The 10,918-nt window shown below is 58.6% G+C and overlaps 1 protein-coding gene across 1 annotated transcript in view; it reads right to left on the bottom strand.

Moving 5' to 3' along the window:
• SEZ6L (seizure related 6 homolog like) overlaps positions 1 to 9,530 on the bottom strand; it is a gene marked incomplete at its 5' end in the record, with an annotated part of 14,784 nt that extends 5,254 nt beyond the window's left edge. The window contains 8 exons of the mRNA XM_017734727.1: positions 1,374 to 1,512; positions 1,598 to 1,792; positions 2,316 to 2,482; positions 3,196 to 3,361; positions 3,749 to 3,934; positions 4,410 to 4,602; positions 7,948 to 8,081; positions 8,735 to 9,530. Coding sequence (XP_017590216.1) covers positions 1,374 to 1,512; positions 1,598 to 1,792; positions 2,316 to 2,482; positions 3,196 to 3,361; positions 3,749 to 3,934; positions 4,410 to 4,602; positions 7,948 to 8,081; positions 8,735 to 9,530 — 1,976 coding nt within the window. The remainder of the gene's footprint in view (positions 1 to 1,373; positions 1,513 to 1,597; positions 1,793 to 2,315; positions 2,483 to 3,195; positions 3,362 to 3,748; positions 3,935 to 4,409; positions 4,603 to 7,947; positions 8,082 to 8,734) is intronic.
• Positions 9,531 to 10,918: the final 1,388 nt, after the last annotated feature.

Below are 10,918 nucleotides of genomic sequence, written 5' to 3'. Positions count from 1 at the left end.
CGAAAGGGGATGGGGGACCTCGTTCCTCTCCCCCCGCTCCAAGGCCAAGGGCAGGGGATGGATGCACACGCCACGGCTCTGGTGATGGGAGGGTTCTCTGGGTGCCCGGGGCTGGCAGAGTGGGTGAACGACCACATCAACCCCAAGGGTGGGCACTGACACCCCTTCCCTGCTCGCTGTGCTGCCGTGTCCGTGTCCCAGCAAGGCTCCCCAGGGCTGAGAGCACGGCCGGCACCAGTGCGCTGCTGCCTGGTGGCACAGGAGGGACTGGGACAGGGACAACCCTCCTCCCCTTGCCCAGGGGCAAGAAGGCTAGAGGAGAGCACCAGGATGCTCCCAGCCCCACAGGAGACACTTGAGCTGATCCCCAAACGTTTTTTTAGGAATGTTCTTGGAGGGAGCCCAGCTAATCCCCATGGCAAGCTGACATTTGTAGTAAATCTCTGCTTTCTGTCAAACACGATTTTCTCAGTGACATTTATGCCTGATGATTTCAAATCACTTGGCCTCCAGTTCTGCTCAGCCCGAGCACCCCACGGAGCTGGAAGAGGTGTGCTGGGAGCTCCGACTTGGGAATTTATGGGGAGCTTTAAAATCTTTATGACTCTAAGCCTCTACTTGAAACACGTCCTCCTCTTGAAAACCCAAAATAGCATCAAAGGAGGCTCCCGCTGCAGCAGCAGCATTACCATGCCAAGAGCTCCCAATCTGACATTGGATCCTATTCCCTTCTGACCCCGGCAATTTTAACCTGGGCTTTCTGGGTGGCTCCACTCCCTTACTGCCTGTATTTCACATCCATCCCAAAGATCAAGCTGTTTCCATCTCACTGATGCCCCCAGGCTCTCCTAACCCCATGTGACCCAGCTCCTGACGTGCTGGGTGTCACCCCAGTAGCACATGGCCACATTCTGCCGTGGCACCACTCCCCGTGGAGAATTCCAAAGCCACTGGAGCAGCGATTAATTGCTGCTGTGGATGGTGTAATGGTGCTTTGCACTCAGGGAGCACCATTCAGTCCTGCCCAGGGTGCCAAGTGCATCAAAGGGGATTATGGAAGCTCTGAGGGGGAGAACAGGACATGGCAAGGCTCTTCCCTGTGAGGGAGGTGAGGCCCTGGCACAGGGTGCCCAGAGAAGCTGTGGCTGCCCCTGGATCCCTGGAAGTGTCCAAGGCCAGGCTGGACGGGGCTTGGAGCAACCTGGGACAGTGGAAGGTGTCCCTGCCCATGGGAGATCAGCTGTAAGGTCCCTCCAACCCAAACCATTCTGGGATTCTGTGATTCCATTGTGGCGCAGATCCCTCGGGAGAGGAGAGCGGGATACTGCAGCAAAGCAGGGCAGAGGCAGACACTGGGGTCCTGGGCTACTCACAGCTGGATGTCCAGGAAGAGCCGCTTCTCCTCGCCCACGTGGATCCTCCAGATGCAATCCTCCCCCTCCGTGTAGGGCTCCGGCCAGTTGGGGGACAGGATCACCCCGGCCATGGCAGTCAGCTCCCCTCCACATGTGGCTGTGGGGGAAAGGGGTGGGCAGGGCTCAGCGGGGGCCCAGGGGTGCTCACCCCACACCCAGCATGGCCCAGGGGCAGGACTGACCTCGGCACAGCGGCTCCGTGTCATTCCAGTAGGGGTCCCGCATGTTGATGCACTCGATGATGGCAGGGCCCTGCTCCAGGGAGTGCCCAGGGTCACAGGTGAACTCCACGGTGGTGCCCAGGTTGTAGGTGGGGTCGGAGGTGGTGAAGTTCCCGTTCTGGATGTAGGGTTCGTAGCAGTGGCCGCGCTCGAAGGCTGGAAGAGAACCCCGTTAGCTGTAGGGACATGGAGCTTCTCCCTGCTCCCTGAGCTTCCCTGGGTGACCCCCAGGCCCTGCTGCTGTCCCCATGAGAACCTGACCCCTGCATCCCCACCCGCATGGATGGCCTCTTCCACGGAGTGTTTTACAAGCAATTAGGATTAACAACAATTTATCTGTTCTGAGCCATGCAGGCCTAACCAAACCCCACTCCCGTGGTGGTGGATCAGCTCTAGGGATGTGCCAGGCCGTGTTTCCCAAGCTGGAGATGCCAAGCCATCCACCCTGGGATTGCTCTGAGTTACTGAGCCTGCTCAGGGCCATAGGGGTCCTGTGGGAACGATCCTGCAGTGGGATCCACTTAAATGACAACGGGAGCTACAGACGGGCACCAGGACTGCCTGTGCTGGGGACAGCCGGGACCCTTCCTGCAGCCACGAGTCTGTAGCTGCCCCCTGGGGCTGGGTGTCCTGGCTGAGCCGGGCACTGCCCTCGTGTCCCACCATGGGGACACAGCACCTTCGAAGCGGATGTTGAAGGCCGTGGCGGCCGCGGGCTCCTCGGCGAGGAAGTCGATCCTGATGGAGGAGCCGTCGCTGATGACGCCCTCGAAGGGGACGCTGTCGGCGCGCAGGGAGTCGTAGAGCACGGCCGAGCGGTTGGTGTCCCCGCTGTACACCACCATCCTGCAGGGCAACAGGGAATGTCACTCGGGACAGCGTCCCTGAGTCCCACCCGGACACAGGGCGGGTGAGGTGGAGCAGCTGGGACCAGCTGGGAGCTTCCAAAGTTTGGTATATTCTGAGCTCTTCTCTCCAAGACAGACGTGGAGGGGCTGGAGCGTGTCCAGGAAAGGGAATGGAGCTGGGGAAGGGTCTGGAGTACCAGGAGTGGCTGAAGGAGCTGGGAAAGGGGCTCAGCCTGGAGCAAAGGAGGCTCAGGGGGGACCTTGTGGCTCTGCACAACTCCCTGACAGGAGGAGGCAGCCGAGGGGGGTCAGGCTCTGCTCCCAGGGAGCAAAAGACAGGACAAGAGAAAATGGCTTGTGTCAGGGGAGGTTTAGACTGGATATCAGGGAAAATTTCTTCCCCAAAAGGGCTGTCAAGCATAGAAACAGCTGCCAAGGGCAGTGGTGGAGTCGCCATCCCTGGAGGGGTTAAACAGCCATGTAAATGTGGCACGTGGAGACATGGTTTAGTGGTGGCCTTAGCAGTGCTGGGGAACAGTTGAACTCAATGACATTAGTGGGCTTTTCCAACCCAAATAATTCCATTTTTCTATATTTAGCACCCAACAAAAGGCCCTGCTCCTCACTTATGCAGAAGAAGCCCCCTGGAATCCCCTGGAAGCTCTCTGCAGTCCCAGGGCTGTGGGGAAACAGCTCCTGGATCCTCCTCACCTGTCCTTCTCGGTCAGCAGGAGCTTCTCGAAGTGCAGGTGCAGCTTCTGGCCCGGGGGGGCCCCGATGGCCCACACGCAGTACATGCTGCCAGACTGGTTCCCGCTGTAGCTGGGGGACAGCACGCGGCCGATGGTGGCATTGTGGACTGTCCCTCCACAGGGAGCTGCAACACAGAGCACAGCCCCGCTGGGATGGGCATGGGGACGGTGGCATCTGTGCTCCTCTCTGCCCAGCTCTCCTCAGAGTCCCCAGTGCACAAAGCTCTTGTCTGGCTCTGCTTTGCTCTGTCTGTACATATTTATCCTCACAAATGTGTGTTTATACTCACACACGCCCATAAAATCTTCATTTCCTTTCCTTTTGCTGCCTAACGAGGGGACAGATTCTGCTATCACTGCCTGATCACCTCAGGCCGTGCTCTGTGCAGGACTGGGCATCACTCTCACCCCCTCCCAGGACCACATTCATCTCACAGGGCAAAGAAAGGGACTCATGTGTTCCTCAGCAGAGCCCCATTTTCCATACCCCTGGGGCTGGGATGTGCAGGTACCTGAGCAGATGGGCTCGGGGTTGCTCCAGTGCGGCCGGGACGCGTTGATGCAGGTCAGCATGCGGGGGCCCTGCAGCTCGTAGCCCAGGTGACAGTGGAAGTGAGCAATGCCACCCGAGTGCAGATCCATCACCATCACGTCTCCGAAGTCAGGTCTCCGTGGGAAGTTGCAGCTCAGCATAAACACTGGAACAGGCACACGTTGGGAGCTCAGGGCTCAGCTGCTCCCAGCCACCCCGTGGGGACATGCTGGATGTGCCCGCATGTCACACAGACCAACGGCAGAGCACCACCAACCCCCCCCTGCTGCTGCTTCCCCACCTGTTACTGCTCTTGCCCAGACCCAGTTTCTATTTTAAAAATAATTTGCTGGAACTCATTTATTTTTTACAGCTCTTCGAGGTAAAAAATAGACTGGCAGTGTGAGTGTGTGCAGGAGGAGCTGCTGCACGGGGACAGAAACAGGGCAAGGCGAGTATGAGTGGCACAGCCAGCACCGGGGTTGGGGACATCTGGGTACATTGAACCCTCCACCTTGGGCACAACACCTCAACCCACCCCAGGCGATGCTCTGGGCACGGGCAGAGGGTGAAACAGGAGCGTGGCTGATCTGTGAGGGCACAGTCCACCATCCTCCCACCCGTGTCGGGGACACACCCACCCTGGTAGTGGAGCTGGAAGGTCCCCACCACGTCGTCCTGGAAGGTGCGGAAGTAGACGGAGATGGTGTTGGTGGGGCTGCGGATCACCTGGCCCTCCACCAGCAGGGTCTGGTTGGCCAAGACCACCAGGGCGTCGCCGTCCACGCCGCGGATGGACAGCACCTCCCCATCCGACAGGTTCACGCTCTTCACCTGCGGGGAGCAGAGCCCTGTGAGCTGTGGGGGCAGGGTGGGGGCCCCAGTGGTCACATCCTAGCCCTGTCACACAGACCCGCAGAGCATCACACCAGCACAGTGCTGCCACCAAACCAGGGCACTCCTCAGGGTTTGGTGCTCACCACCCACCCCGTGCTCCAGGAATCTTCCCCAGGATGCCTCACCCCACCGGGGAGTGCACGGGGAGCCACATAGTGCATCTAATGAGTAGTTCCAAAAGGCTTTAATTATTATTTGGAAAGAGCTGAGCAGTAACCTCACATTTACATTTCACGTCCATTTAGCTTAATAAATGGGCTCGTATTTCAGCAGAAAGATGCTCATCAGACCGTTTGTTTCCCTGAGTGTGTGAGGCCCGGGGCTCTATATTTAGCACCAGCCCAGCCGTGATTGGGAGCGCTCCCGACGATGTTGTGACTGGAGGGATTTGTGGCTGTTGTCACCACCGTGCCCACCTCCCCCTGGCACACAGGGCCAGGATGTGCCTGGCTCCAAGGGCACTGCATGGAGCCACCCTCAGCCCTCAGCACCCTGAGCCTGCTCACGAAGGAAAATCCCTGGAAAAGCCCATTCCTCGCTGCAAAGCTGAATTAACATCCCCAGGCTGGTTCAGAGCGTGCCTGAGTTGACCCCAGCCCGTGTTTCAATCCAAGAGGAGCTGATTGTGCCTTATTTTGCAGCTGGGTCCTGGCAGGGAAAAGCATTGTCAGGAGCATGGGCCAAGTGCAACTCTGGTCCCCAAGCTGCCCTGGGTCATTTCTTCTTTTCCAGATGTTGTCCCAAAAAAGTGCCTCCCCAGCATGGCCAGCACACACTGCGGCTGCTGGGATGGCTCAGATCTAATTATTAAAAAATGGGATGAATTAGGCGTTATTTGGGTGAATTATTTGGAGTCCAGGGATCTAAGTGGGCTCCATAAAACGCCAACAATTCCCCCCAGCTCCCACTGGGACAGAGCTTTGCTTCCCCAGCTGGGTCTGGATCCCCGCAAAGGGGATTTTTCCAAGGTGTTTCTAGCAGATTTTGTTCTGCAATCCCTTCAAGCCAAACCTGTTCCCCAGCTGGCTCCCTCCACTGATGGTGGCACCACGCACATGACACGGAGCCAAATCACTCCAGGAAATTGGGAAGGGGATTCAGGGGAGCAGCTGGAGCAGGCAGAGCTCTGCAGAAGGGAGGAGGCTGGGGATCAGTGCTGGGTGTCACGGGGCACCCCCTCGGCTCCACCATCAGCTACCCTCGGTAAAGCCTTGAGGAGCAGGGTGTCACCACGAGCGCCATTCCCTGTGCCAGCACCAGGCTGGCACTCCCAGAGGAGCCTGGAGTAACCAGCGAGCTCAGAATATGCTGTGGCCCCATGCCAGGGACCATCAGCCCAGCGAGAGGGACCATATGTGCGAGCTCCTGCCAGGGGCTGGGAGCATGGGCTTGGACTTCAATCACAGCCTGCACCGGCAGCAGCTCCTCCAGAGCCTGGGGAAAGCAGGAGGGATCCTCGAGTCAGGCTGCCAGCCTCGCTCACCCACTGGAAAGCCTCTTTAGGGAAATTCTATTTCCTGACAAGAAGATTCAAGAATTTTAAAAATAAATAGAAGTCCACGACGCATTCGGAGAGCTGGCTGCTCCCAGCTCCCAGGGCTGCCGTGGCACAGGCAGGGACACAGCCCTCCCTGGGATGCTGTGAGGGGTGCAGGGGTGGGCAGTGAGCTGAGCAGGGACCCTGAGCTCTCACACAGCCCGGGGCAGCTCCCGGCCTTTCCCAGGACCATGCCTGACATCCAGGCTTTGTGTCCACTCCTCCCCAAGGGCAGATTTCCCTGCAGTGAGTGGGGGTCTGGCTCCAAAGGAAGTGGAGGGTCCCTGTGTCCTCCTGAATGGCTCCCAGTGCCGGCAGGAGCAGTTCTGGGCAGGGCTGGAATGCTGCAGGCATTTTGGCCGCCGCCAGGCTGTCCCACAGCCCCTGCAGTGAGAGGTGACTGCCCACGCAGGGGTTCCTGTGCCAGGGGCTTCTCTTTGCTCTTGCAGATGCCTTTAATGAGATTCCCAGGGTAAGAGGCAGCACCTCCCTGCTAGAGGAGCTGGGAATCAAATCCAAACCCCTCTGATGGGACCCCAAACCCCACACCCTGGTTTATCCAGAGCCTTCCCTTTGGAATTCACCTCTGAGCCCCGAGCCCGCGGTGCTGCAGCACAGGGCACTGCCAGCTGCAGATGAAGGCATACTCCACCAGCACCGACCTGCTGTTGTGATTTAATTTGTCTGAAATGCTCCGAAGCATCAGCAAAGCGAAATGCAAAGCTTGGGGGGGTGGAGAGGCCAATTTTATGCTCCATTAAAACCTCAGCTCGCAAAGGAGTGAGGTCAGCAGCGGTGTCACCTGATGGATTAAGGACAGAGGCGAATTTACAGCAGAGCAGCCTGTCTTCAGCACCCCGTGGATCTGAGGAGACAGTTGCCGTGTCCAGTTACTTTTCCACTGCCTTGGAAAAGTGACTGAGCCGCTCAGACTCCCCAGTGCTCAACCTGCACCACTGCTGCTCCCAGGGCAACCTCCCCACCAGGGCTGCCAGCCACAGCGGCCTCGTGCCCTGGGGCCAGCCCTTGCCTGCACCCACCAGGGGGACAGTGGGGGCAACCCCGCTGGAACTCCTGCTCCTTTTAATGCTCACTTTCAATCACACAAATTCAAAGTGGAGGGATTTTCATGGCATGCAAATGGTGACGTGGAGAAAACGCAAAAAGAAAGGATTGCAGGGAGCATGGGCATCCTGGGATGGTTTGACCCAGAGAGAGTTTGGAATGTGCAGAGGCCCCTGCCCTGCTCGCTGCCTCGCCAGGCTGAGGGATGCTCATTTTGGGGGGAGCTGATGGCGCACATCAGCCTGGGTGAGACCCCCTGCTCTGAGGAGTGGGCGTTTGCTGAGCACCTGCACCCACCAGAGAGGGAACCTGGGCTGCCCTCCTGGGCTTCCAGCACCCTTGGGGCCACCCAAACCCCTCCCAGCAAATGAGGGGTGCAGAGAGCAGGGGGCTGGTGGCCCCTTCCCATCAAGTGCCATTTTCACAACCTGCTGCCAGTGCCTCTTGGCTGAATTAATTGCATGACATTTAAAAGGTTTGGTCATCCCTGACATTCAGGATGTTCCAGCTCCATCCCAGAGTTCATTTATTACAAGAGCTCAGAAAAATCTACTTTTTCCCTGGAAAGGGGTTGTTTTATCAAGTGGGCAGAGATGCCCAAGGCTGTGGGCGCTTGGCATCATTTGCTGCCGTGACCAGGGGGGTCTGGCTGTGGGGATGCCCCCCAAGGCACAGCTCACCTGGAGCTCGACGCCGTAGCCGGTGTAGACGGTGACGTTGTAGGTGCACTGCAGGTACCCGTGCAGGGGCAGCGGGGGATAATCCGTGGAGTCGATGTAGCCCTCGGGGTCATGGAAGCTCATGCTGCAGAGCACTGGGGGGACACACAGCCGGGTCACACCGAGGGACAGCCACCTGGCACTTCTCTCCCACTCCCCAAAACCCAGCATCCCAATCCCTGCTCCATCGGTGACCCCATGGAATCACAGAATCCCAGAGTGGTTTGGGTGGGAAGGGAAATTAAAGCCCGTTTTTTTCCACCCCTGGCCATGGGCAGGGACACCTTCCACTAGCCCAGGTTGCTCCAAGCCCCATCCAACCTGGCCTTGGACACTTCTGGGGATCCAGGGGCAGCCACAGCTTCTCTGGGCATCCTGTGCCAGGGCCTCCCCACCCTCATAGGGAAGAATTTCTTCCCAATATCCCATCTAACCCTGCTCTCTGGCACTGGGAAACCATTTCCCCTTGTCCCGTCACTCCAGGCCCTTGTCCCAAGTCCCTTTTGAGCTCTCTTGAAGCCCCTTTAGGAACTGGAAGGGGCTCTCTAAGCTCTCCCTGGAATCTTCTTCCACCTCTCCCAACCTTTCCTCATTGGAGAAATATTTCATCCCTCCAACCATGAAGTGCACGCAGAGCAGAAGATTTTAGGCAGCCCCCAAACCTGGGTGGTGACCTGATTTTGGGGGGCTGCCTAAACCCAGACATGCTCCCCACCAGTGCCATAGCCCCGTGCTCAGCTCAGCTCACCCGGGGTGGGCTCCGTGGTTGTGACGGTGGTGGTGACGATGGTGGACGTGGTGGTTTCCTGGCTCTCCTCCGACGCGGAGCCGTGCGCGTCCCTGTCCGCGCTGTTTGTTGGGATAACGGCAGCGCCAGCGGGAGCCGCGGTCGGAGCCTCTCCGGCATCCCCCGTGCTGTCAGGGAGCGCTGGGGGCAGCGTGGAAGGGGACATTTGCAGCATGGGGCGGCTGGTGGTCGTCTGGTCCCCCCAGGGCAGCTCGGGGGGGCTCCGCTCCGTGTCCTCTGCTGGCACCCGCAGCTCCTGGGTGGCCGTGGGGAGCCTGGAGCTCCGTGGGCTGGCTGGAGAGGCAGCTCCGGGGGGCCCTGCCAGGGTGGGCTTCAGCCTTGGGTGCTTCCTTCCTGTATTTACTTGCTTTGGAGTCGGTGGCTTTTTCTTAACAGGGGAAGTTTGTCTGGCATCGGGTCTGGGGGCAGCGGTGGCCATAGGCAGGACGTGGCTCTGCAGCAGCTGCGTGGTCTCCTCCGCCGGCGCGGCACCGTCCTCCGGGGCTGGCAGCAGGTTGAGGGCAGTGCCCTGCCCCAGCTGCCCGGCTCCAGGGTCTGAGCCCACAACATGCCCAAAATCCTCAGCGCCACCAGTCAAACCCGTGCTGTGCCCGAGCTCTGCAGCCCCACCGCCCGTCTTCTCCACTGGCTCATCTGCAGTGAGAGGGTCCGGGCTGGCCGGCACCAGCGCTGCCCCCGATCCGCTGTCTGAAAAAAAACAGGGAAAAGTGGGATTTGGGCAAAGCTGGGCATGAAATTAGAGCTGTGCTGCTGGCGTGAAATCAGCCCCCAGGAAGCTGTGGCTGAAGGAACACCCACCACTTCCCGAAGAAGGAACAACCGGCCCCCACAGCACAACACACCCGCCTTGGCAGAGCCCCCTCAGGCACCGTCGTGTTGGGCAAACCCAACCCAACATTTGTTGGGAACAGGGATGGCAGGAAAGAGCGAGTGACCAAAGCTGCCCAGCACCGCTCTGGCCAGGGGAGTAATTGCATAAATACAGATTTATCCAGCACCCCGAGGTGACCGGGCTGTGATCCATGGGCTGGAATTCGCCGTGAGCTCTGTGAGATGCCTCAAAGAGCTCCAAGAGCCCGAGAGTCAACGCTTTCCATGGAAACAGCAGTTGCCAGGGAAAGCGCTTAATGCATGGTACTTAAAGACCATAATTCCAGCCCCCTCAGCTCCCCTGGGAGGGTTTGGAGCCCCCAGAATGCAGGGTCCCTGTCCCTGTGTGGGCATGGTGGGTCTGCAAGCCCCCAGCCCCACTGCTGGCTTGGGGCTGCCCGGGTTCGTGCTCCCCTTTGTGGCTGCACACGAAGGCACTGACTGACCCCTAAAGCAGCTCGAGCTGCTGTGACGTGCCCGTGGTGGCAGCCAGGATGTGTGTGCACCACGGTACCAGCTCCCCATGGGATGGGGGCTGGAGCAGCAGTCCAGGTTTCCTTCCCAAGCAGATTCCTGATAAACCTCAGCTCACCTCGGTTGTACGGGTGCTTTAAACAAAAGCACAACTCTTGGGTCACATTTAACTTGATGATTTCTGTTTCAAATTCTGCTCATTATGGTCGGACTGGAATCAAAAGGGGGAAAGGAAAAAAAAGGAGCTTTTGGATGTGAATCCTGAAACACAGGGACACTGCTGGGTGACACTGGCTAGGGGAGCTGAGGGATGGCACGAGCAGCCCATGCAGAGGGACCGAGCAGCACTGAAAACTGAATTTGCTCCATCTTCTGGAAAATAGAAGCAGTTTCTGGCAAGAACCAAAGATAAGGAACACAACAGGCAAAGGCTTGTGAATTAGCCTGAAGGATGGAGCTGCAAAACTCTGGCAGTCCCTTGCACTGGTCCTTGGTCCAGGAGAGTCCTTGGACACTCTCCTGGTGCCTGGGCTGGTCCTTTACCCCTGGGATAGCCGGGGACAGAGCTGTGCCTGCCCCAAGCCACTGCACCCTGCTGCAACCACCCTGCTGCAACCACCAGCAAACCTGTCCCGGCCCCCGAGGGCTTCCTGGCCTCTCCTGATGTTTCCCACAAGTTAAAGCATTAATTCCTTAATTAGCAAGTGGTTCAGCAAATCCATCACCGATTCCCTGAGCACATTAGGAGACGTTTCACACATCAGAGCTGTGCCTGCCCCA

Source organism: Corvus brachyrhynchos, unplaced genomic scaffold (genome assembly GCF_000691975.1).
Source record: "Corvus brachyrhynchos isolate BGI_N302 unplaced genomic scaffold, ASM69197v1 scaffold114, whole genome shotgun sequence".
In the NCBI taxonomy this organism is placed as follows: Eukaryota; Metazoa; Chordata; class Aves; order Passeriformes; family Corvidae; genus Corvus; species Corvus brachyrhynchos.
Note: the sequence above shows the minus strand (reverse complement) of the source record. Positions and strands in the feature narration are given on the sequence as shown.